Source organism: Pinus tabuliformis, chromosome J (genome assembly GCF_031772625.1).
Source record: "Pinus tabuliformis cultivar Carrire ecotype Pingquan chromosome J, CPIR1, whole genome shotgun sequence".
Classification (NCBI taxonomy): domain Eukaryota; kingdom Viridiplantae; phylum Streptophyta; class Pinopsida; order Pinales; family Pinaceae; genus Pinus; species Pinus tabuliformis.
This window is the reverse complement of record NC_142295.1, coordinates 619,304,309-619,327,164: the sequence shown is the minus strand read 5'-3', so window position 1 is coordinate 619,327,164 and position 22,856 is coordinate 619,304,309. Positions and strand designations below refer to the sequence as shown.

Genomic DNA, 22,856 nt, shown 5'->3' with positions numbered 1-22,856 from the left:
TTCCCCTTGGAAGGGTTTTGCCCTGGCTTGGAGCCTACTTCTTGTGTCATTTGTCTTTATTGTTTATGCTCTTGATAATTGTTTTATGAAAGAATCTAATAAAGAACAAGAAGATAACTAAAGTTCACAAGCAATTATTAAGGATAAGGAGAATTGTTTAATTAGCTGCCCTACTAGATTCTCCAACACCTCTGAGTCTCATAAACCTTCTTCTTTCCTTGGTCTATAGGCTTTCCCTTTAGCCTGTAAATACCATTCTCTCTGACTCCAAGAACCAATCTTGAGCTAGAGTTCGGTCCACTGGGCTTAAGGATTGCTTTTCCACTTCGTAAAATAACATCAAACTCCTTTGTCCTAATTGCTGAGACTGAAAGCATGTTGCACCTAAGCTCCGGTACCCAAAATAAATCCTGGACTCACAACAATCCACCTAACTTCATCCTAAATGGTACATTCCCTGTTCCTCTGATTACATGTTGACTCTTATCACCAATTTTCACAGGTAACCCAGAGTCCCATTCAGTCAGGCTCTCAAACACTTTTCATGATCCTATCATATGCTTCAACGCTCTCCTATCTATGAAACAAGCATCCTCATGAATGGTGCTCTCGGAGAAGTGAGAGACAAGAGAAAACTCCTCATCGAATCTCTTGGCAAACTCATCCTCGTTGACTATAGTTGGAGTAGCCATTGCCATCTCAGGCTTCTCTTTCCCTCCTTTTTGATTCTTGTGTGGACACTTGCTCACATAATGACCATACTCTTTGCATGTAAAGCGTTTCACTTTGTTGAACTCCTTCTTGATTCTCTTGTTGAACTTCCCCTTGACCTTCTTCAGCTTACTAGTGGGGGCAACATTCTCTGCATAAGTCTTCTGCAGAAGCTCTTCGTCCCAAAGTTCCTCCTGGATGAAATCATTCCATAACCTATTCCAATTTGGAAGTTTCTCTCGTGAGACTAATCCTTTGATGAATGCTTTCCATTGTTCTGAGAAGCCCTTATCACAGTTCTCATTCTTCATAAGATTCAATTGTAAGTACAATCTGACCTAAAGTTGCTGGGAGCACCCTCTCAGGGTTGTTCCCCCTGGCATAGAAATTGTGCTCCAAGTGGGAGCATCCAAGGAGTGCCCTTAGGAGTGCACTCTCAAAATTCAAGAACACACTCTATAGCTCCTTGGGACTGTGCCCACAAAATCTAGTAGGACTGTTGTGAAGCCTCACCAGGCGAGGGGCCAAATCTTATGGAACAACAATGAGAAAGGGTTGCCACTGTCACCTCAACAACCTTCCTCATGCTCTTTAGTGGGGGATTTAAATCACAAGGAGGCTTCCCTAAATCACCTATAAAGGTATTCTATAACTAGGGTTGAAGGTGATAAGTTTTTGAGGGTCCAAAGATGGATAAAGAGCTTGGCAGGGCCAAAGATGACCAAGGTATTCAATGTTGTGGTTCAAGCACTCGGAAGTTAGACCACTAAATGGGCTACTATAAGTGAGGGATTGGATGATCTTCAATAATAGGGTATACGATGTCATATAGCAACCTAAGAAAATCCCTCAAAATGACCTTCAACAAGAATGGAGCAAGGACTTCAAATAGAGACTTAAGGCTTAACTAGGGCAGACTGTTTTAAGGCTCCTAGATATGCATAAACAACAAGATAGAAGGGCGATGTCAACTCTGCTAGGGTATGTAAGGTAAGGCTGCCCACTATGCTAGATTTTGCTTGTATATGATTTATAAAGACACCCTAAATTATAAGCCCCACCCACATGCAATAAAGCAACAAACTTATGCACAAAATAGCTCTAAAACTGTAGCATCTTCCCTAGCCATCTAGGAGAGAGGAAAAAGGGTTTTTATTTGGTTTTAAGGTGATCAACGCACTCTTGGACCAACGCCTTATCCTACAAGGGTTAATGGAGGCTTTATGGCACAATTTTCCAAGGAAGGATAGTGAAGGAGTAAGGGGGGATGCTCTAGGGCATCCACTTCTAAAACCCTAGTTATTGTTCTTGTTCTGGGAGAAATTAAGTATAAGGTATGCACATATAGAGTTTTCTTAGAGGCCTTGAAGAGGACAATTTTACATGCAATTATGAAGCAAAATTTCAGCAATGATAGAACATTTAGTCATGGAACAAGTGAAACCCTACTTTAGACATTAAAGCATGCAAAATATGAATCATAGAAAATAAAATTATAACAATCCTCCACCAAAAACACTTCTTTTCTGTTGGAAAATCGGAAAGGCAGAAAGATTTTCTCTTGTTGATAACTACTTGTGATATTCTTATGTTCTTATTAACTTTCTTATGTTCTTCTTTTATCTTTGTTTCATCAAGCAATTATCAAAAGCAAAACATGAAGATCAAGGGCACAGGTGTAGGTGGACAACTAGGGCTAAAACATCTATATAGGGGAAAATACAGTCAAGAAATCTTCCTTCAGTAGATGCATATGGCAGTGAGACAACCAAGACCTTAACCAACAGACCTTCCTCCTCCACCAAATCAAACTTTTAATGAGATACAACAACCTTCAATAGTCTCTTCTTGTCTTGTAGCTTCAACCTAGCATCAACCTAGAAATTTTGATCCAACTTCACCAACAACTTCAGAATTTCGGCCTCCCCAGCAATTGTAGAATTTCGGCCCATACAGTAGCTTCACAGTTTCACACATGTGGGAAAAAGAGAGAGAATTTTGACTTCTTATGCTTGTGAGAGACCTCCTTCTCCTTTGATATCCTTCTTCCTCTTCTTCCTTGAAATTCACACTTTTTCTAGCCCCAGAAGTTGCAGATCAAACTTGATTTTTGTGAGAGCCAAATGAGGTCGAGTCACTGCCTTTATATAGTGATTATGCTAACGAGATTTAGGCCGACTTGTCCAGTTTGAGGTCGACTTGGTGGAGGAGGCCTAATTGACCTATTTAACAATAAAATAAATTTCTTCTTTGACAAATAAATCCTGAGAAGGGTTCTTTACAATATGACATGGACAAGGACACTTGACAGGAACCCTAGAAGTCTTAAATGGAGACTTTGACCTAAGAACAATTGACCAAAGCATGAAACCCATGCTTTAATAAGTCAATTTATTTTAATAATAAAATTTCTTTTTCTTTCTTTTGATTAATACATTTTATTATGACTCAAGTACAATTGTGAAGACCGATACTAGTTACATTCTTCAACACTCCCTCTTAACTAGGGAGGAATTCATAATTACCTATATCTATAGAGGTACATGGAAGATCTCCAAAATGAACTATGAAGAGTTTTGGCACACTCAGTGCCATAGACTAGATTCCTGACTAGGGTAATCTATCCGGGTGGGACTAAGATGGACTAAAGCTTTCAGCCAGTCTAGGTACCATCATACTTACTAACTAACCATCAACCCAAGGATCTAGGTGCGTATCCATGGTCAGAGCTCCATGACCAACACCACCCTCCATCTTCGGGATTTAGACATCAACACACAGGCCGACCAAATATCCTCCCAAGCATCCGCCATTAGATGCTTCAACTCTCCTTATCAAACTAGATATATCCATTTTTCTAAACATGCTTCTCAAGTGTTCATCCTTCTTTATGGAGAGATTTACTTGTACAATCACAACCCCAATCAGTAATAAAATTTCAAACATACAAGTAAACACAAACCATTAGGGTCCTCATTCATTTGGACGCTGTTTGTATCATCAAGTTATCCATATACAATTTTGTCAAAAGCTTTCTTCTTTTCATTTCTTCAGCAACACCAAATACATTCTTAGTTCTTCTCAAGTCTTTTTCTTTAATAATGTGCCCTCCCTCTCAATTGGGGAGATGTACCCTTTCTTCTATCCAGGCTCCCTCTTAACTTAGGGAGATCAACTCCTTTCTTTTTCTATAGCATCATAGAAGCTTCAACCTTTCATCTTGATCATGCTCATCCAGACATCATGTGTACCTACACAACTTTTAATAGCAAGTACAACCAAATACATATATAGAAGCATGAAGTTAACTATATCAGAATCATGGAAGCATTAGACTTTATACATCAAATACCTAAACTTAGTTAGGTTTATAATCAACAAGAGACACATATTTCTATACTTCAACTTCTTGCTAGGGTTTTTGTTACAAACCTTAGACTACAACATAAAGTAATTTAATCAATCTCATTCTATCTACGACCTCAATATTATTTTCAGAGATATATGCTAGATTCTATTATGATCCATTACAAACTCTAGATTCCATCTTAGAGACACAAATCAAACAACAGTTCTATAATGCATCCAAGCGTTCAACAATTTTTTAAAATTTATATGTTAGACTCTACTAGGGTTTTTTGCAAACCCTAAATCATATCAGAAACAATATCGTCAAATCCTTGAATATCAAACTTCTGCTAGGGCTTTGTTACAAACCCTAGAATTTACAAACTATGAGCATCGACAATTAAGTTAGCATTTATACATATCTAGGATTTCATAATCATGTACAAGCATATCACAACGATATCTAATAGGTGAACCCAAGGCACAAATATCAATACATTAAAGTTAGACATACAACAATTTTGATCAGGCTATGGTTTTGATCAGAGAAACAAATATACACCTAGGTTTCATTCCTAGGAGCTTACTATAGATATTTTAAGAGTTTTGCTCATAAACCCTAATTTATCAAACCTTAAAGATCTAGGGATTCAATACATAACTTTAGATAGCAAACCCTAAAGGACTAGGGATTTTACAATACCAAAACATCAAAAGAATAGGAAGTCTAGATTTCATCAACAATCCTAAGTAGATTAGGGTTTCATAACTATAGACACACCCTTAGGTCAGGGTTTTATAGAGAACCTTTTAGGGTTCCATATGAATGATCAAAATATAATGAGGGTAGATTCAATCTAATGATTAATCACCCAAACAAGAATCTCTTACGACTTGAAACCCTAGACATAACAATGTTAGTAATGTAGAACAAAAATTAAAAGAAGAATGCTCGTACCTTTATATGAAGAGAAATTTGTAACATAACTTATAGGTTAAGACATACCTCAAGTTGTTCCTTAACAAACCTTGTAGGACATCAATTCTTGAAGAGCTTCCTTTGCAACAAAACTTCTACCATGCTTTATCTTGTGAGGTCTCCTCTATAACCCTTAATCATTCAATAAGCTTTCCTAAGCAAGGAAAATATAAAACGAAGGGTTATTAGCATATAATACAAACACATCTTGATAAGGGAGGGAACCAAACATGAAAAGGTGAAACAAAGAACAAAATACTTATCTTTTGGTAAATTGGTGGAGGCTCCCTCTTAATACAATCTTGAGGGAAACCTACAACTTATCAAAATAATTCGAAAAGGTTCTAACAAGACATGTTAGACCTACAAGTTCTAGAAATCAAAACATAAAGGAAAACAATGCAAAACTTAGAATAGAAGGATATGTAAGGGATAGAGTCCCTAAGAGTCCCTAACAAATAAGTTTTTGACTTCGGATTCTTCCATCTTGTTCTTTTTTAATGGAGCTTCATCAACAACATTGCATGTTCCCTTTCTCTCTTCTTATTTCTTGAATTCTCAGGACAATGACTCTTGTAATGACCCATCTTGTGGCAATTTGTTGAAATTTGATGACTAAAAAGTTTCCTGCAATCCCAAGCCGGTTTTAATTTCACCTTATCACTTCCATTCAGTTAAATGCCCTTTCCCATAAACATACATTCAACATATAGAATTTTGGAAATGAAATTTTCAGATTAAAATAGATGGGACTGTCCACACATGCTAAAAATAAATATGGATGTAAACAAACCAACAACACACATAAAAATACGCAGATTTTTTGGTCAACTTAGACCCAGATAAAACCCCTTCAATCTTCTCAGGGGAAAACTTGTTAGAGAGCTCTTCAACTTTATTTATCTTTCAAGTTTAGGAAAAATACATTTGCAGACAAAACAAAACAACAAAATACAACTTATCTCTTCAGCCCAAAATTCCTTGAAACTGTGTCCACTTTGCCTCGATTTCCATGCCCACTTGAAGCTGAAAATATGTACTGTACAGACTATATGGATTTCCGTACCACTGTACGAACTGTAAAGATTTTTCAATTTTTTTTTCAAAAACTTCTCTCGAACGGTGTGCAGCGCACAACATTAAATGTTGTTCGTACTGTACCTTTTGCTATCTTCTATGCCTTGATTTCCGTGCCCAACATTTCCCAGAAATCACTCCAACTTGCTGCAACAAATTTCTCCTTTAGAACTTTTCTCCAGCTCTCAGCCTCCTTTCTCCAATCTGCGCAAGAAGAATGAATGCATCTCTCTTTTCTTTTCCCCCTTTTGTTTCCCTAAATGACTTTTGGGCAACCCTAAGATCTAATGGCTCAGATTCATTTAGATCAAGAGATGAGAATAAATGTGCATTTAATTCTCACTTTCTATATTTTAACTCACCCATTAAATAAAGTACCCACATTGTACTTTATGTCTAAAGTCACTTTTCACTTTATAATTTAACATTGACTTTACCACTTATAAAGTCACTTTCACTTTATAAAGTCACACTTGGGAAAATAATTATTTTGGACACTTTTCCCTAGGTAGAGACTAACCCATGGGAAACCAGTTGTCCAAGGTACATTAAAAATAAACACAATTGTAGCATTCGACTTTGGATAGGTCCATTTTCTCCTTTGGTCCTTTGTACTTCTTGAAGGTTCCCTTCTTTTGATGAGTGAAATAGGCATTTGAGGTGTTTTCTTCTTCATCCTCCTTGTTGTTTACTAACGATATTCTGTTTTCTTCTTGACTACATGCATTCCACATTTGTTCAAATGTTGGCATACCCTTCCAACTTTTGAGTCCTGATGCAAAGACATTCCAAGATTTAGGTAGTCCTAGAAGAACAGTAATTACGAGCTCCTTTTCTGGGACAACTTCATCTATTGCTTGGAGTTCATCTTTGATTCTAGATATCCTTATAAAATATGATGAAACAGTATCATCATTTGTCATCTTAACAGTTCTTAGTTCATTCTTGGGGCTTGCTATTTCACCAATGTTTTTGATTGTGAATAACTTGGAGAGGGCTTCATACATTTCTTGAGCTCAATTTATGTTTGATATGCATGAAATTAAGTTATCCTTAACCCCATCCACTATTAGATTCATAGCCACGCTTTTAAGTTCTCTAAACTTTACTTTCTCTGCATTACTTGATTCATCAGTGGGCTTCTTGACTTTTGCTTGAACAAGATCTAAAACTTTGTTCTTTTCGAGAATGAGGTCTATCCTCTTTTTCCAGGCCTTGTAGTTAGAGGCTCTTTCTAGTTTGTTTTCTCCCTTCATTGATTTTGTCATGGTTCTTGTAGATAGTAGGTTTGTCTCTTTATATGATCCCTTTAATGATCTTCCTTCAATAGATCTTCAGGCTGCCTTTTTCTTCTTCACCTTAGCTCTGATACCATGTTGGAAAATCGGAAAGGCAGAAAGATTTTCTTATGTTGATAATTACTTGTAATATTCTTATGTTCTTCTTTTATCTTTGTTTCATCAAGTAATTATCAAAAGCAAAACATGAATATCAGGGACATAGATGTACGCGGACAACTAGGGCTAAAACCCCTATATAGGGGAAAATCCTGTCAAGAACTCTTCTTTCAGTAGATTCATATGACAGTGAGACAACCAAGACCTTAACAAACAAACCTTCCTCCTCCACCAAGCCAACCTTTCAATGAGATACAACAACCTTCAATAGTCTCTTCTTGTCCAACAACTTCAACCTAGAAATTTCGACCTAGCTTCACCAACAGCCTCAGAATTTTGGCCTCCCCAACAACTTTAGAATTTCGACCCCTCCAGTAGCTTCACAATTTCACACATGTGGAGAAATGAGAGAGAATTTCGACTTCTTATGCTTGTGAGAGATCGCCTTCTCCTTTGCTATCTTCTTCCTCTTCTTCCTTGAAATTCACACTTTTTCTAGCCCCAGAAGTTGTAGATTGAACTTGTTGTGTATGAGTGCCAAATGAGGTCGAGTTGCTGCCTTTATATAGTGATTCTGCTGCCGAAATTTAGGCTAACTTGTCCAGTTTGAGGCCGACTTGGTGGAGGAGGCCTAATTGACCTATTTTACAATGAAATAAATTTCTTCTTTGAGAAATAAATCCCAAGAAGGGTTCTTTATAATATGACATGGACAAAGGCACTTGACATAAACCCTAGAAGTCTTCAATGGAGTCTCTGACCTCAAAACAATTGACCCAAGCATGAAACCCATGCTTTAATAAGTAATAATAAAATTTCTTTTTCTTTCTTTTGATAAATACATTTCATTATGACTTAAGTACAATTATGAAGACCAACACTAGTTACATTCCTCAAGAAAGAGGTTACAATCCAACCTCATAGCTCAAAAACATAACAAAAGTGCCATAAAATACCACAAGTGTGGGAGGAAATTTTCCTAAAGCATGATGTCGTCTTCCAAATGGGTTCTCTAAGCCACCAAAAGGTGTTCAAAGGGCTAATGAGTGCTCCATACTCCAAGATGCATCTTAAGGATCATGTGCAAGCCTCCAAAGTCACTTCATGCCAACACGTCATGTCTATGATGTCCTATGTCACCCTCAAAAGAGTAAGTGGGGTGATGTGGCATTGTATAACTCAAGCGTTGGGGCTCCAAGGTGATGTACAAGCCCTCCCTTGTCATCTCAAGGATGACCATCATCATTTAGGCTCTAGAACAAGTGATTCCCATCAAATAGTGTCAAGGCTAACCTGGGGACATCTTGGGTCCATTGGGCACATCATCAATATCTCCAACACCAAGCTTCATGGGCTTAGCCTTTTAGCATCTAGGGGTGGCTCGAGGTGTCAAGCATCACGTGGGTTAATCAAATAGCCCAATGTTGTGCTCTGGATAGGTAACGTTGCATCATCAAGGTCAATTTCTCTCTTTATAGTGGATGTTACGAGCTTTGTTGCTCTGTTGAGAAGGTGAGGCGATTACCTCAAGAAGCCATCTGCTACTGTGATGAGAACCACCTAGAAAAACCATCTCAAGATCAAGTGTAAATCAACAATCATTAGGTAACAAAAACCATGGATGCATCATAGTGGACCATACTTAATGTTAGGGGCACAATAACACTTCACACAAAGATCACCTTCAAATATCTAACTATACCAAGTCATGTATGTGTTCCCTCCTTATGTTAGGGATGGTTAGATGGATAACCCTATCAGGTGTTTCCAGCCCCCAAGGGGAAGTGACAACCATCAATTGATAGGTGCATGTGAAGATGGTGGTAATGGAGTGGGCATGTTTTCAGGGTAAGGTGCCATAGCCAAGTGACCAGTGAATGGTGGTCCAACATCCTGAGTGTATAGATGTAAGGAGGGAGAAATCATGGAGGCATGAGTTACCCCTTTTCTCAGCTTGCTTTTTCCACCCCTTTGGTGAACCTTTTACTTCTTTATGATAATTCTTTGATTTGGGTGCATAGTACAGGAGCTCAAGCTTGCTTTTAGAGATATAGCATTTATTACCGTTTATGATGAAGCAATTTATCGTTCATCAGGGTTGGAACAATACATACGTTCCTTTTAATGGATGGGAGCATCATGTGCTCTAGGAACTAGGTGATGGCTAATAAGGGGGTTAGAGTTCATGCTAGGCTTTTTCCCATGCACTAATTTTTGCCCCAACCATCTTTTGCATTTTATCTTATTCTTTCATTGAAGTTTTCTTTTGCTTTTACCTTTCTTTTAGCTACATCAACCTCCTGGCCTAGACTTAAGGATGAGGATGAGAAGGTGCCAATCCCCATGACCAATGACCACTAGCCTGAAGAATGGAGATGGAATAATGGGAAAGATGGAAAGTGCCAAGTATGGAATATCATGGACATACTACTTCAATCTGGGCCTCCTCCTTAGTAGTGTCCTTCCTATAACCCTAAGGCTTTAAATGAGGTCCCACTAGACTAAAGTCAAAGACTAACCTCCTAGGTGAAGTGAGGGAACAAGAATACACTTAAGATAGGTTTGTCATTTGGATCACCCCTTGATTCATATAACTATCAATGTTATCAGAATCAGACTGAAATTTGTGGAATTGGCTGGTCTAGCCGATTTTTCCCAAAACCAGTCTGAACTGGACCTCAGAACCAGAATAGACCAGTTCGGTACCGAACCGTCCTATTCCACCAAACTGGCCGGTTCGGGAGCGGTTCTGTGTGGTTTGTACCTTCCCAAGTCAACGTAAATATTTTCCTGCTTTTATTTTTTTATGTTTTCATTTGGTTCGCCGAATTCTAATTCTTCCCTAGGCCAACCTAATATTCAAGCCTATGGTCGTATTATTGCTATGTAATTCATGGTAATGTTAATTTTTAAATTCTTAAAGTAAAGGTGACATTCTCTTTAATCTTTCAATTCCAACCTTTTACTTAAATTTTTAACATTACCATGAAATGGCTCGGGATGTTTGAGAGTGGTTCCAACCTCATTGGATTTCATACAAAGAAAGTATAATTTTAGATTTCACTCAAAATCCAACAGACTTGACAATTTTCCAGAATTTCAGGATTGCAGATATTGCAATGTTTCCATTGGATTTTGTCTTGTACAATGGCAAGGAACTAGTGTTTAATAAAGAGCACCGATCCCTCTATGTATTTTGATGTTAGTGGCATTGGTTGTCAAACTCCTCTATCATGACTACTAAAATGTACCCATCACTCAAACAAAATCTTGACTTGACATGCTATGTTTTTTCTATCTCATTTTAATGCTTAGAGGGTTATATTGATGTCGAAGATCCCAATATAGGCAATGATTTTGATGATATGTAGGTATTTGTTGTAGCGTGAATATTTTTTGGATGCTAGAGGCCATCTAGAGCCTATTTGTTGATATTTTCGGTTCAGGGAAAGATTGCACTCAATGTTATTTCGGTTATGTGCACCCTTACATGCCGTATAAATGAGAACTTTTGTTTATTTGTCTATAAATGGTTTGGATTCATATGGATGCACATGTATATATATATGTTTTTCTTTAAAATTTGAATATTTTATGTGTTTTTGGTCAACCGATTTTTTTACCAGTTCCGGTCCACAAGGTTTTTCGGTTCGATCACCAGTTCGGTTTTGATAACATTGATCACTATGCCCAAGACATTAAGTAAAAGCACATTTGCCAATGGATGTCTTGCCTTCCTTTAGGAAGAAATGCCAGATGGGATAAAGAAATCCGACTGAAAGAATATGTGGGGGGATTTATTGCCTCATGCCATGTGTTGATCAATAGGGCTGTTGGTTGGCTGGCTCTCCAAGGAGGAGAAAAATTTCTGCTAAGGGTTACCCACTTTTTGGTGGGTAATAGGGAAACTCGTCACTGTGAGGAACATGGTGCTCCTTGGGACATTCTTGGAGTAGGGAGTGCATTGCCTGGAGATATTGAACCATGACCATGGTTTTTGAGTAGGTTTGACCAAAAATGGTGGAACTTAATGGTAATTTTAAATTCATAAAGTAAAAGTTATCATCTTTTGCTTAAGTTTTTAATATTACAATTAATTGTTTTAAGATGTTTGAGAGTGGTTCCAACCTCATCGGACTATGGAGAAAGTAGAATTTCATATGCCATTCAAGATTCAATAGATTTAACAGTTTTTAGTATTAATGGATTGGTGAGATTGTAGTGTATTCATTGGATTATATCATGTATGAGGGTATGTGATTGGCATTTAATCAGAAGCACCACACCCTTTATGTAACCTAATGTTGGTGGTGTTGATTATTGAACTCCTTTGTCATGGCCTTAGAAAAATGGACCCTTCACTCAAACCAAAATCATTGATTATGCATATTAAATTTTTTTTATAGTATTTTAAGGTCTGGATTAGGCAGTTTCATCAAAATTGGGTGGTGTTGATTGATGTCCCTAGAGCATTGAGGTGGAGGCAAAGGCTACACAGGAGGCAAAGGATGAAGGATGATGTTGATTTTCTAGTAAAAAGATAGATTAGAACAATTTTCAATCTGATAACTACTTCCAATGATACAAATTTTCTTCTTAGAGCATTCAAATCATCAAGCAGCTATAATTAGAAATTTTCGACCATAAAATTCAGTAGAGCAGCAGAGATCACAATGAGACAGTGATACAAGAGACACCAAAATTTTCTTGTGACAAAGCCCGATCATCTTTCCTTATGAGAAATTGTTCAATTCATCCAATTTGTACATCTAATTTTCTAGTCAAAATGTCAACCTTTGACCACAATAAATGCCAAGTCAAAATCAGTCAAAAGATAGAAAAATCAATGATTTGCTCACTGGTCAAAGTCTGGTCAAAGGGACGAATTTCAGCCTGTCGCTGTTGGTCAAAGGGCTGAAATTTGGTCTTGTAATTCCACAGAGAAAGTTCAGTCAAACCATGGAAGGTCAAACCTCAGTCAACGCCTCAGAAACAACTCCAAACTTCAGTCAATAGAAAGTCAAAGATGCTAGGAATATTCAGCCTCCAACTTCAGTCAACAACTCTGTCAAACAATAGGGGAAAAGTCTAAGTCAAATCTGGTCAACATAGAGAACAAAAAGTCAACTCGATGGTCAAATCGATCTTCTTCTTCTTCGCACGTGTGAGCAGATGTCTTCTTCTAGAACATGTCCGAATTGATCTTGTGATGATGCCAAATGAGGTGAGATGAGTTGCCAATATATAGTAGACCAATCAAGTGGGTTTTGACCTTGGGTCAAACCCCTTCATGAAGTGGGGCCAACCCGTCAAGGCGGGGTCAACTTGGACAGCTAGAAACAAATTAATTTCTCCTTTAACTTTGATGATGAAAATACCGACTGTAGCTACAATTTCTCAACGGATGATACTAATGATGAGGTTTCAATATAAGTGATGGTGGAACATTGCTTGTCATTTATGTTTAAATACAATGTTCCACCAAGACTCTGGGACGGGGAGACACGGGTGCGGGGAGACACACAAGGGGGACATGAGGGAGTACCCTCAATTTTTAGGGAAATTTACGGGGGACCGGGGGACGTCGGGTTATATAATTTTTTTTGAATTTGAAATATATATATATATATATATATATATTTCAAATTCATATTCAATAATGAAAGCATAAATACAATGATACATACATAATTGAATTAAATAATGAAATACATTGATCCATACTCATCATCCTTACTAATACATACATGATTCATCCATAGACCACAAGATTCAATAATGAAATACTTTGATCCATATTCATTATTCACCATTCTAGAATCTACATTGATTTAAAAATTAAATTCATCATTCATCATTCTAGATTCTAAATTGATTTAGAATTAAAATTCATCATTCATCATTCTAGAATCTAATTATTACCAAGCAAAATAGATTATGATAGATACCGAAATCTGAAGACTGGAATAGTAAATTGATATAACTAAAACTCAAAAACAGTGGAGTGATGAGTCTAAAAGTCACTCTAAAGTACACATAGGGTTTGGTTCTCTTGATCAAATACTAATTCCATACACTTGTACATGACAAAATGCAATGGAAACATTGCAATCCATCGAAACCTGAATTCCTGAAAAACTGTTAAGTCTATTGGATTTTGAGTGAGATCTAAAATTCTACTTTCTCCATATGAAATCCAATGAGGTTGGAACCATTCTTAAACATCCTGAGTCATTTCATGGTAATGTCACTTTTACTTTAAGAATTTAACATTACCATGAATTGCATAGCATTAGTAGGGAAATATGGTAAAATACTAGGTTCCCCTGGCATAAATCATTGTTTACAAGCAAATTTAAGGGGGGGCGCATAGACCATTTTGAAGGGGGATGCCCAGGCGTCCCCCTTTTGGGGAGTCACGTCCCCCATACTGGGGAAACGTGCCCCCCTGCGTCTCCCTACGTCTCCCCAAAAGGGTGATCTGGGGAAACGTTTCCCTAGACGTCCCCCCATCCCGGGGGTGTGGGGTGCGAGGGGTGCGCGCACTTGACCCTGGGGGACGCGTCCCCGTGGAACACTGTTTAAATACTCTTGCTTGTAATTTCATAATGCCTTCTTTTAAAGTTTCAATATAATCATTAATGTACCATGGATTGCATTACTAACCACATAATAATGTAGTATTCATCTACAAGTAGTGCATGTTTTCATATAATATGCAACTAATTTGGCATTCTGCATATGTTTTTTGAATATAAATGCATTATCATCTAATGTTCTACCAAGACTCCAAGACGGGGGAATACGGGTGCGGGGAGACGCACAGGTGGGGACGTGTGGGAGCACCCTCAAATTTTAGGGAAATTTAGGGCGGGTGGGGAGACATCAGGGTGTATATATATATGATTCAAATTCATATTCAATAATGAAAGCATAAATATATTGATCTATACACAATTGAATTAAATAATGAAATACACTGGTCCATATTCATTGTTCATACTGGTACATACATCATTCACTCTCATAATTCTGCCATACACCACGAGATTCAATAATGAAATACAATGATCCAAATTCATCACTCATAATTCTAGAATTTGCATTGATTTAAAAATTAAATTTATCATTCATTATTCTAGAGTGTAAATTGACTTAAAATTTAAATTCATCATTCATCATTTTGGAATCTAATTAGTACTAAGAAAAATAGACTATAGTACATACCAATGTGATCGGAACCAAACTGGTGATTGAACCGGAAAATCCTCTAAATCAAGAAACGATCGGAACTGGACCGAAACTAGTAAAAAACCAGACCAAAAGACTAGTCGGCCAAAAACACCTAAAATATTCAAATTTTAAAGAAAAATAGATATATTCATGTGCATCCATATGAATCCAAACCATTTATATACAAATAAGCAAGCTCTCATTTATATAGCGTGTAAGGGTGCACATAACCAAAATAGCATCGAGTGCAATCCATCTCTGAACCGAAAATACATCAACAAACAAGTTCTAGATGGCCTCTAGCATCCAAAAAAAAAAATCATTTTACAAGTAACTACATATCATCAAAATCATTACCTATATTGGGATCTTCGTCATCAATGTCACCCTCTAAGCATTAAAATAAGATAGAAAAAATGTAGCATGCCAAGTCAAGATTTTGTTTGAGTGATAAGTACATTTTTATTAGGGTCATGATAGAGGAGTTTGACAACCAATACCACTAACATCAAGGTACATAGAGGGATTGGTGCTCTTTATTAAATACTAGTTCCATACCCTTCTACATGACAAAATCCAATGGAAACATTGCAATCTCCTCGATTTTAAAATCCTGAAAAACTGTCAAGTATGTTGTATTTTGGGTGAGAGCTAAAATTCTACTTTCTCCATATGAAATCCAATGAGGTTGGAACCACTCCCAAATATCTTGAGTCATTTCATGGTAAAGTTAAAAATTAAAGTAAAAGTGTGACATTCTCCTTCATCTTTCATTTTCATCTTTTTACTTTAAGAATTTAACATTACCATGAATTGAATAGCAATAATAGGGCCATAGGCTTGAATATTACGCTTCCCACAAAAAAGTATTTAAAACTCAAAAGGGGTGCTTTTGGGCATCCTCTTTTTTGAGGGGGTGCGCCCGGAAGCACCCCTTTTGGGGAGACACGTCCCCCACACTAGGGAAACGTTCCCCCCCTTCATCTCCTCAAAAGGGGGATGTGGGGAAACGTTCCCCCAGACATCCCCCCATCCCGGGTGCGTGCACCTCTCCTTGGGGGACGTGTCCCCGTGGAACACTGTTATCATCTCTTTCTTATATATATATATATATATATATATAACACTCTTGGGATGTTCCGCACCTGAGGTTTTTTGGGAAGTGGTGTTCTTATGACTTCTGCTCCCACACCCTGGCAACCATGATATTACTGGCTAGGTCATCAGCAGGAGAGCTCTATTGAGAACCTATTATGGATTGGGCTTTCAAATAACCATAAACCTAACTAGTCTAGGGTTTTGCTTAAGCTCATTCATATATATGGGGTTCTTGGATGAGTTGATGCAATTCTTCCTTGGGCAGTCTGCAGTTAACATAATAATAGGTTAATGCACACTTGGCTAAAACTTTTGACCAGTTAAATGGACATTTGTATTAATAAATAAATTCCTTTTTGAAGGGAGGCACATTAAATCTTCTGAAAACAAATGCAAACTTTATAGAAACAAAATTGAAGCGTATCTGTTAGTGTTTCTATATGCCATCCTTTTGAACTACATTTTGATGGTGGTTATCTCTTTCTTTGTTGTATGTATGTGGCATGAAACATATGTTTGTTATGGTCTTCTTAGTTGCACATATTAAACCATATCTGAACGCTAGTATGGACCTCCAAATAAGTGACACGGTAGAGTAATTAACTAAGTTATATATACTTAAAGCTATTCATATATCATTGGATTGATCCTTGTGCATAGCGGCTATGCAATGTAGCTTTGTGGGCATAGAAAATTCATATCATGTCAGCACACACGGGTTATAATATGTCGGCCTGTTCTCGTTGTACTTGTGTGAGATAGAGTCGTGGGGCAAGATGCTCTATTGTGTATTATTCGATTGATCTTTGTGCCTTGTAAACCTAAAGTTGTTATGCACTGTAGGATTTTTAGGCACAAACTGCTATAGCTAATACATTTGATTTCTAACAATCAATGTATTTCAACAAGTGCTACATAGTAGCGAGTCCTGCCACTTGGTTTAAATATAGCTAAATTAGAGCAAAAACACTGAATTCAAGTTAGTTTTAAAGTTGTCCACAGGGTCTTGGATAGACAGTGATTAGGTCTTGTGTAAAGGCACTCCTTGATGTGAAGTCACCGGTTCAATTCCCCGCCCCGATTGGGGTGATATATTGGACATGATGAATATGTAATCGTGCCAAACTTGAAAAAAGAAGTTAGTTTTAAAGTTTATAATTCAATCAATAGGTTTTACTGATTGGTAAAGTCCTGATCTCTACAATTAAAAAGCAAGACTCTGATTTCAACGTGTTAAACACACAAACATGGAATAGACAAAAATATGATAAGCGCGAGTTCCATTTACTATTCACAAGATATACATTTATAATACATTGGTGTGACTCTGGATTCATCTTCCAAGGTCTCTTGGACTCCCTTTGACTGTTGTTCAACTTCCACACCATAACCCTTAGTGGATTAGGTGTCCAACATTTGCCCCCTTAATCCAAAGGGGTATATACTTGTCCAAGAAGAGAGCTATATTACAAAAATATAGTAATGCATGATAACAATAGGCTAAATGTGCTCTTTGAAATATGGCATAAGGTGGGAGAACTTGAGGTCTCAATCGACAGTGGTTTAAGGATGACCACCAGCACTGGAACGCTTAGCACAGTTCCTGGAACTCTTCCAAATCTGACAAAATGTTGATGTCCTCTGCTAGAGGAAGTGTTCCTTAATGCTTTGAAGAGGGAGACCTTCAACTTGGAAAAATGGAGGTCTTCAACCTGCGGTGTTTTAAGGAAGGCCACCAACTAAAGAAACGCTTAGTGTGATTCCCAGAACTCTTCCAAATCTGGCAAGAAGTTGAAGTCTTTTGCTAGAGGAAGTGCTCCTTAATGTTTTGGAGAGGGAGACCTTTAACTTGGAAAAAGGGAGGTTTGCAACCTGTGGTGGTTTAAGGAAGGCTAGCAACCAAAGGCATGCTTAAGGGCTTCTGTGTCTCTAGCTACAACTCTGAATCTGGGTGTGGTTGTCTTTGGTTGTAGACTCAGGCAACATGTTCAAGTTGTGGCTCAAGCTCGCTTGATGTGGCTTTGAAGCTTGTATATGACCATCAATTACCCCCCTGTCAGATACATGGTGAGAATATGAAGAAAGCTCAACTGCAAGTCTTTTCAATACTCTAGAAATTCTGACATATGACTGAAATATCTTCTTGGCTATTGAAACCCATTACCAAGAAGCGATCCATCCAAGGTGAATCTTTGTTCTTGCAGGAGGCTTGTTTTGAAGCATCTGTTTGAAGAATGAGTGCGTTGACCACAATGCTTGCACAGGTGAATATCAAAACAATGATCTTTCACATGGCCAACTCGGTCACAATGTTGGCATTTGACAATCTGCGGTGAATGTAGAGGAGCAAAAACAGGTGAAGTTGAACCGTCCTAAAGAAATCTAGCACGTTGAAATCGGATTGGCTTGGAATAGTCCGGAATATGAAAGGACACATCCTTGTCATATCCAAGGCCGTTTTTGTGCTTCTTGTTGACAAGCTCCTCCCAAGGTATGATGATGGACTTGGGAAGTGCAAATTGAACTTCTGCATCTTTCTGCACATCTACTCCTGAAATGGGTACTGCATCTGCAATTTCTTGTTGCTGATGGGAGTCTATCTCAATGTTTTGAACAAAAATAGGTTCAAAATGATGTCCATTCTGCTATAGCTCTTCTTGCTAGAATTGAGATTTGAGTTGTAGAAACTCGACCTTTTCTTGAACATTTTGTAGACATGTTTGAATGTTCGCAAGAGTGGTTTTGCTGATTTTGACAGTCTTCAACAGTGGACAGAATTAGAGTGCTTAATAACTTTAATAAATTGTTGATTTGAGCCATTCAAAAAATTTCTTGCAACTCCACTTTTCTACTACACAGTGTTTTCCAATGTTGGCAAACTTTTACATATTTATACGCGCTCACAACAAATGCAGTGATAATATGAGGTTGGATAAAAAGATATACAAAATGGACATAAACCAAAGCTGGACCTACCTCTCTAATAATCCCAACTCACTTGAGAGCTTGGCTTTCATCGATTTCATGGGATACTTGTGCTCTTCATAGATGTTCTTGAGGGCTTCTGCTCAACAAATTCTTTGTCCTCAATGGAACCCAAATTGAATACCTTGATCATTCAGCAAATACCACAAAGAAGGAAAAGCAAACCCAAAGTTGTATGAGAGAGCGATGTTCTGTAGACTTCTACGTCTGATGCTTGATGATGGGAGATGTCACAAGTTCGAATAGTCAACCGTGGAGAAGAACAAAGCAATTGTACCAATCTTCAAATGAGGTGAACGGTCCCTTTCACAAATGCAACACATAACGTTCACTCCACATCGGCGTTAGATTGCATTATAATCTATCTTGAGATCAGTTGATTTTGTTGTTAGTCACTCTCAGAATTGTGTCAATTGCCGCCATGATGAAGCAAACTGTATGCCACCATATCAGGATCGAGCATAAAAAGAATGCATCATGGAACACTAAAACGCACCAACCATAATCTATACCATCATATATGATATGACCTTTAAAAAAACTTCAACGCATGTATGCCCACCATAATGCATATATCGGCCTTCAAGAGTAAGTTAACGCAGAATGTATATAAAGTTCAATGCATATACCATATATACATACCATTACCTAGTCTCCAATGCATAACATATATCCATAGCATACATACCAGCAGCTCTATGTAATCGGCCTTCAAAGAAACCAATCAACGCATATATAAAGTCATACCAATCAACATTTCATTGCACTCAACGCATGCATACCCCAGTTTGCAAGCACACCAATGCATAATTCACAGATATCAAAACCAATTTACAGCCTTTTCAACACAATGTTCATACTAGGTTTCAATAAAACGCTTCAACACTAGCGTAAATAACTCAACGCAACATCAAGTCACGATGACCAGCATACAATTTTTCATTCAACGCAGAGGTAGATGATGTAATAACACCAACATACATACCATAAATTACCTCTCAGTACAGGAGTTTCGACTGAGCGCATAGTTCATGGTCTTCGACACCGAATATAATATATATGCTAGGAGGAGTCTTGAATGCAGAGATTCATCATTAGTTCACAGGTAATTCATCAACGCACTGTATATATGATATATATATTCTCTTGTAGGAGCACGCATCATTGGAACCACAATCATGTCTTGCAAATATTTGACCAACGTACATACAGTCCAACACATACGAACCAACTTGCATAAGAGTGTTTTAACCAACACAGAGAAGGGACTGTTTGCACCATTCAACATAGAGAAGGAAGATTATAGGTGGGTAGCGTGCAGATGGACTAGTCACAGTCTTCAGGAATCCATGCAGAGAAGGAATAATTTGAGATATAACTAACGTACATATCAAGAGTGACCTGCTATCAAATGGACAGAAAATAGGGACAAAGGTTATAATTAATGAAATGACCAGACGGATAGTGGATGTTGCAAAGAAAGAGCACTGACAGTTGTAGAGAGTGCCCAAAATGAGAAAACGGGTTTCTGACAGAGGCCAAATTAGTGGAGCGTTAGATTAGGCATACAATTAGAGCACTCAAGTTTTGGCAAGTAGAATAGAGCCAATAGAGAAAAACTGACAAAACCAGTGGCTCAGATTGGAGCAGGGCTAAAATTCGCCCACTCTAATACCATGTTAAACACACAAACATGGAATAGACAGAAATATGATAAGCACGAGTTCCATTTACTATTCACAAGATATCCATTTATAATACATTGGTGTGACTCTTGGATTCATCTTCCAATGTCTCTTGGACTCCTTTTGACTATTCAACTTTAACACCATAACCCTTAGCAGCTTAGGTGTCAAACACAATCCCTGTGCAAATATAGCTTTAAAAAACCATAATCTCTTCATCCTACCCAGAAGATTTTGTTTTGGTGCATATGGTCAATTTCTGCATAGTTTCCACACCTCAGGATTGTTGAATCAACTGTGTTGGGCTGAACCAATAGTTGGAATCAAAGGAGCAAGAAAAGATTGGGAAAGGTGCAAATCGTTAGATGGGATGATTGTGGACCAATTCAAGTTGCAGAGACTGAAATATTTGATGGGATGCTTTTCATCTCCCCTTAATCATATCATGTTATATCAACCAAATACTGTTTATAATAATTGGTATGTTTTCATTGAAAAATAGTAATTTGAAATAAATGTAAAGTTAGCCATGGATTGATCTGAGTAACCCATGACCATATATCAACCGATTACCATATATTATAGGACGTTTGCAATGATTTTAAATTGCAACAGAGGTGTTGTCTCTTACTGTGATGCGTATTCTCTTACCATGAGCGGCGGACTTTCATTCATTCCCTAATGCCATCAATAAACACTTTTTTCCATCGAGGTTACAATCAAAGAATTACATTTAATATTACTGTCCAGGTACTGAAGTTAATACATAATTAAATAACTACAATTAATGCTACGACATTACTAAATGAAAACGCCGAGATTATGTTACATGCATACTATTATAAGTTTAAGGAATATAGTTAAGACTCCAACGGTTGTAGAGTACAGGCAATCTTTAGATTTTATTGATTGGATTTGGTTTAGCTTGACTCCAGAAATTGCAGAGTACAGGGAATCTTTAGATTTTATTAATTGGATTTGGACAAGCTTGACGATTGCTTTAGGTGTATGAATTTGTGTTAAATATCACTGGCCGAAGATGCCGACAGAGGACATTTGTAATGGACCTTTTAATTATTCTTGCAGCTTCTCTTACCTTAAAAAAAGCAGAGTTTATGAAACACCATAATGGTTAGACACTGCGAGAGGACATTTATGGTGTCCCATTCAATTATTCTTGTGGCTTCAGTCCTCCCTCCTGAACCAGATGCAATGAAACGACATATAATAGTTCTTGAATGAGAGACCAAATAGACTAGCATCTCGGTTTGGGTTGTTTTTTTTATCTTGTGACGATACAAGGCACTGTCCGGTAAGAAATTTGGAAGGCAGTACCAAAATGGAAATGGTAGCAGAAATATGGGAGAGATTAAACCAAGACTAGCAAAAGTTGGAAGTGTTTCAGTCCTCGGAGTTCAAACAATTAATGTCCAGTTTAATGATTTCATAAATGCCCAGCCTGCAACTTTAGTACTGGTATGACAGCAATAGTACATTGCATTAATCTAAAGTAATCATTGTATAATAAGATTATGGCCAATGAAATATAAGAAAAACAAAATAAAATATTTTAAAAAATAAATATATATATATTTTTTATAATGTCAGCTTTAGAAAGGGCTATTTGATTTTTAGTCAAATAGCAAAGTAATTGGTAGCCAAACCTCTTACCAAATGCCTAATAGCTGCCTGCGGGCAGGATAATAATGAAAAAAGAGTTTAGGTTATGGTCAATATGACATTTGATTTTTAACGATTGAGGCCTCCTCTGAACATGTATTTTTCTTGTGGAAATATAGAAATTCATAATGCAAAGGGGAGTCGGTTAGCACCTTGGCCAAAGCGGTTGACTGCTCCTCCACCTAGGCTGGTAGAACTTGGTATCAGTGAGGAAGATTTTGTGAAGGACACGGTAAATTCTTCTTAACCTTCTTTGTAGTTGGTGTATTTTTTTCTTGTAGAAGAAACACCATACTTCAGAGGTTTTTGCATTGCTTATTTTGAACCCTCTAATGTTTGGAATTGTATTAAAAAATGCAGAAGGCTTGGCGTCAAAGGGTTAATTCATATTGGAAGCATATGAAGTCCGAGATTGAGCATCATACTTTGAGGAATATCATGGATATGAATGCAAATTTAGGTGCATTTGGTGCTGCACTTAAAGATAAGCCTGTATGGGTAATGAACGTTGTTCCTGAAAGCGGTCCAAACACATTAAAAGCCATTTATGACCGAGGCCTTATGGGTACTCTACATAACTGGTAAGCTGTGATAAATTGTGCTACAATCAATATTGTCTCTACCTCATGTATATAAGGTGTAGACTTTTAAATATTATGGTTT

At 37.4% G+C, this 22,856-nt stretch overlaps 1 protein-coding gene across 1 annotated transcript in view; it reads left to right on the top strand.

Moving 5' to 3' along the window:
- LOC149228469 (putative methyltransferase PMT3) overlaps positions 1-22,856 on the top strand; it is a 122,216-nt gene that overhangs the window by 98,736 nt on the left and 624 nt on the right. The window contains exons 5-6 of the mRNA XM_089378222.1: positions 22,313-22,425; positions 22,554-22,774. Coding sequence (XP_089234348.1) covers positions 22,313-22,425; positions 22,554-22,774 — 334 coding nt within the window. The remainder of the gene's footprint in view (positions 1-22,312; positions 22,426-22,553; positions 22,775-22,856) is intronic.